We start from the raw sequence: 4,553 nt of genomic DNA, 5'->3' as shown, positions 1-4,553 counted from the left end.
ACGTTATGTCTTGATGTTCACAGAATAACAAAGTGATGTCAGTTATCTCCAGGTCAAGCGGTGAGTGTTGAACTGTCTGTCATTTTAGCGGGAATGTGGGAACCATGGCATGTGTGGGCTATGGCAATGGGGCCCCGGTGGACCTGGACGCATCTGCTGCCGAGAACAAAGAATTCCTCAGCACGCGCAGTGGTGAGCGGCGGGAAATGGTCGTATTGAACGACAGACTTGCTGTTTACATTGAGAAGGTAAGCACTCACCGGGCTTGCTCACACACAAGGCGCCAAGGCTAGTGCACACGAACAGCGTATTGGATAGGTGTGCGCGCACAGACTACTTCACGCAACATATGGGGATGAACTTGTTGTTTTGTGTCTTTTCATATTAGAGAGAGCCAACTTTCTAGTAAGCTATAGCCTATACATATCTGTTCTTCACACATGCATATGCTATTGTGTGTAGATTCTGGCCGGATACATTGCCTCAGTGACTCTGCCAATATTCTTTAACATCTGTGCGATATTCTGCCGCCCTTAAGTAGAGGAACAATGTTTATTTGATGGAATTTGTCTGATTAGACGACGCTTGCTTGAGTGTGCCATACAGGCCTGCAGTGGAGAAACGCGCCTTCTGGCTGTGGAGACGGAGGCACTCATTATTCCCACTTATTTGGGCAGCGAGCATATTCAAGTGGGGGGCCCTGGCGAACTTGATGATAATTCATACCCTGCCGTTGTCATTTTCTTAAAAAGGTTCGGTCCCTGGAGCAGCAGAACAAGCTGTTGGAGATGGAGATTGACGGCATCCAGAACCGGTTCGTGAAGCCGTCGGGCCTGCGCAAACTCTATGAGGATCAGCTGAGAGATCTGAAGAGGATTGCAGATCAGATGAGAATGCAGCGGGTGAGACAGAATGGCTTAATCCACACGTCATCACTGTCCCCGTTTTTCTTGTTTACCTCGGAGAAAACAGAAACACACACACACACGCACACACACAGAGAGGAGGAGAGGGATAAAGAATGAAAGAGAGAGCGAGAATTGGAATGTGTCCAATATGGTGACTCGGCTTGTTACCTTTATACCCCAATAAAGGTTAATCTGTGTTTTGGTTTACAGGACCAAGCCTTAGCTGGCAAAGAGGCCATGGCAGGTCAACTGGAGATAACCAAAGTCAAATACGAGGAGGCGGTTGAGCTGAGGAGGCGGGCCGAGATGGAGATAGAAGCATTCCGTCCGGTGAGAGGCTGTTTAATCACTGTATAGTCTTAGCCAAAATTGCCTAATAAACATCAAAGTGCCATTGACGCCATTGTGTGCCGCTATGGGGTTTTCAGGATGTGGACAGAGCCACCTCTCAGCGCATCGCCCTGGAGAAACAGCTGGAGCAGTTGGAGGTGGAGATTGAATTCCTTCAGAGGGTGCACAAAGCGGTAGGTCGCGTTATAGCGCGCACTGATTGATTTGGACCGACCTGTACCAACACTCGCTAATGGACAAAATGATAAACAGTAAATCAAGGATAGTTGAAATCGCAGTGTTACATTTTCGGGGGGGTTAAATTCACTCTTAGGAGTTATCTTAACCCTCAAGAGAGTGATATGCTTCCTGTGTTGATAACTGGAGTTCATTGGGGTGGAGTACTTTTAACTCCGTTGAGAGTAACCAGGGAAAGGGAGTTAAATCTATGGAGTTTTCCACAGATGTGGGAGGGGCCTCATTGTCATATTTCCCAGCATGCTCTGTTGCAGGCAGATTTTTAAAATATTTTTTCTTTCTCAGGAAATTGAAGAGCTACTGAAAATGATATATGCTGCCCACTCCTCAGCCCAGAGCGCTTATGACCTCCCCGACATCTCAGGCGCTCTCAAACAAATCCAAGCTCAGTATGACGAAATTGCGGCAAAGAATTTACAGGTAGGTCTATTTATAATTAACTGGAGTGTATTCATACAGCAGTCATTCATTTCAAGGTGTGAATGTGTTTCATGACCCCAGAATATGTGTTTCATGGCCCCTATATGTTATAGGAAATGGATTCCTGGTATAAAAGTAAATTTGAAGACCTGAACAGCAAGACAACAAAACATGTGGATATAGTTCGAAGTGTCAGGGAAGAAGTTGCTGGCGCCAAGAAGGATGTAAGTTAGGCTATTTGATAAAGATATTCCTACATGGTTGTAAAATGTGACACATGAACTATTATTATCGAGGCTATAACTAAATAAGAGTTGTCGCCTATGGCAATGGATATTTTCCTCAATCAAAATATGAATGAAAAATACATTTGTATTGTATTTTTCCTAACCTTTGAAGATCCTAAACAAAGAGCGTGGCCTGGAAGCTCTGATGACCAAGAATGAGGCTCTGGAGGCACAAATTCGTGAAGCACAGGAAAAGTACAAGAAAGAGCTGGAGGACCTTCAGGTGAGCACGTTAGATCAGAAGGTGGAATGGTCCAGTTATTCATGAACCTTACCTCAGTCCGGTTTACTACAGAACTCAACCATTAAATATATCTGAATTGATTGTACACAGTTCAAATCGAAGTAGGGTACATATGAACGGTTGGTGTTGAACCTTTCATCTGTAGCCTACTAAGGTGCAAACTCAAGCTGGCTCTTTTGACATCACAGGCAAGAATTGAGGCCCTGAAGGAGGAGCTGAAATCCACCAAGTCGAAGATCGCTCTGCACCTGCGTGAATACCAGGACCTTCTGAACATGAAGATGGCTCTGGAGATTGAGATCACAACTTACAGGTGAGGTACCACTCGGGTGATGCCAGGTTTAGTGCAATGGATTTAGATAGGATCATACAGAGCATGTAAATAACCTTTAGAAGATTGCATTTATGGTAATGTCATATATTCTTGATTCTTATCCATTGATATGGCTTTTCTCTGTTTCCATAGGAAGCTGATTGAGGGCGAGGACTTGCGACTCACAACCATGGTTGGGACCATGTCCATAATGAGTAGCAGCTCAAGCTCCATGAGCGCTGGGATGAGTGTGGGCATGGCTGGAGGCATTGGACCTGGAGGCAGTGGTGGAGGAATGGGTGGAGGAATGGGTGGAGCTGGAAGCTTAGGTGGAGGCATGGGTGCTGGAGGGATGGGAGCTGGAGGCATGGGTGCAGGAGGCAGGGGTGGAGCTGGAAGCCTTGGTGGAGGAATGGGTGCTGGAGGGATGGGAGCTGGAGGATTGGGTGCAGGAGGCAGGGGTGGAGCTGGAAGCATTGGTGGTGGAGGAATGGGAGCTGGAGGAATTGGAGCCAAAGGCGTGGGTGCTGGAGGCGTGGGTGCTGGAGGCCTAGGAGCTGGAAGCACAGGTGCTGGAGGAATGGCTGGAGGCATGGATGGTGGAGGAATTGGTGCTGTAGCCAGTGATGCTAAAGGCATGGGTGCTGGAGCCATGGGTGCTGGAGGCAATGGTGAAGGCATGGGCGAAGGCATGGGAAAAGGTGCAGGTGATTATGGGTACGGCGCCTCCATGGAGTACTCCCACGAGGAGCAGGCAGTGGAGATGACAGAGAGGAGGACGGTGCTCATCAGGTAAAAGTAACCTGGACTTAAACAATAATGAGAGTATTGTAGGTTTATCATTGACCATTGTTAGGATAGAACATTGTTAGGTCAGAATGTTTAACACAATGAACATTCTTCACATCGTGTCTTTTGTAAAGAAACTTATTCAACCAGGTAATTTTTTTATTTCCCTTAGAACAGTTAAATCAGAGGATGAGACACTGGAAAGCGACACAACGGAGCAAACCTACATAATCTCTGGCGCTGCCGACGACTCGGACGAGGAATAGGCGTAAATGACCATGTGACCTCCTCTCACCCCTTAACCCCTCACGCCCCTGGAGCTTTGCACTGACGGCTCATGTCTGGTCTCTGACCTTTGACCAAGACATGAGACCATGAATGACCCTGCAACCTAGTCAAGCAGTACCCTTCAGCTCTTGTGATGTGCCTTTGAACCACATATTCAGAACCTCTGTGTGCATTACACAGCTACTCAACAAGCAGCAAATAAAGCTCTCAGCAATCAATTCCTGCTGTGTCTGCTGTTTCTTTCATTGCATTATGTCTAGTTTGGTTTAGTTATTAGGCTACATAATGTTTTTTGTGCACGATGAATCATAGAAAATGTTATCCTGAAACACATTTCCATATAAGCTTTTGTGACATCACCCTAAGGCACAATGAAAACCACAATCAATATGGTACCATGGAGAGGTTAAATTACACACATTCCATGTTACACAAATTCACACTCGTTCTCCCACTCACATTGAATATATGAGGTGGTCCTTGCTCTGCACACTAGGCCTACAGGTTGTATGAGCGTGTGGAGGGGTAGGGTGCAATAGAGCAAAAAGAGAGTGAAGGAGAGGTAAAGTGAGGAATGAGTGAAGAGTCACCTGAGGGGTCCTTCACCCTGACATCCTCTCGAGGGGCCATCATACAGCTTCGGTCTTGCAGCGAAGCGATGGCACACAGGCGTTCCATGTCCCCATTCCATCCATATCCACACCTTTTCTATCTAC

General features: G+C 46.6%; 1 protein-coding gene across 3 annotated transcripts in view; it reads left to right on the top strand.

Moving 5' to 3' along the window:
- Nucleotides 1-4,055, top strand: part of LOC111964699 (desmin) — a 12,369-nt gene extending 8,314 nt beyond the window's left edge. The window contains exons 1-10 of one of the 3 annotated variants that reach the window (XM_024147144.2): nt 84-248; nt 753-902; nt 1,119-1,238; nt 1,337-1,432; nt 1,782-1,916; nt 2,030-2,140; nt 2,316-2,426; nt 2,636-2,760; nt 2,914-3,552; nt 3,722-4,055. In XM_024147144.2, the coding sequence (XP_024002912.1) occupies nt 105-248; nt 753-902; nt 1,119-1,238; nt 1,337-1,432; nt 1,782-1,916; nt 2,030-2,140; nt 2,316-2,426; nt 2,636-2,760; nt 2,914-3,552; nt 3,722-3,815 (1,725 nt within the window). In that variant the 5' untranslated portion in view covers nt 84-104 and the 3' untranslated portion in view covers nt 3,816-4,055. Of the gene's footprint in view, nt 1-83; nt 249-752; nt 903-1,118; nt 1,239-1,336; nt 1,433-1,781; nt 1,917-2,029; nt 2,141-2,315; nt 2,427-2,635; nt 2,761-2,913; nt 3,553-3,721 lie in introns of those variants that run through there. The other 2 variants (XM_070444066.1, XM_070444067.1) reach the window with 2 other exon arrangements.
- The last annotated feature ends 498 nt before the right edge of the window (nt 4,056-4,553 follow it).

This window comes from Salvelinus sp. IW2-2015, linkage group LG6.1 (assembly GCF_002910315.2).
Source record: "Salvelinus sp. IW2-2015 linkage group LG6.1, ASM291031v2, whole genome shotgun sequence".
Taxonomy (NCBI): Eukaryota; Metazoa; Chordata; class Actinopteri; order Salmoniformes; family Salmonidae; genus Salvelinus; species Salvelinus sp. IW2-2015.
Note: the sequence above shows the minus strand (reverse complement) of the source record. Positions and strands in the feature narration are given on the sequence as shown.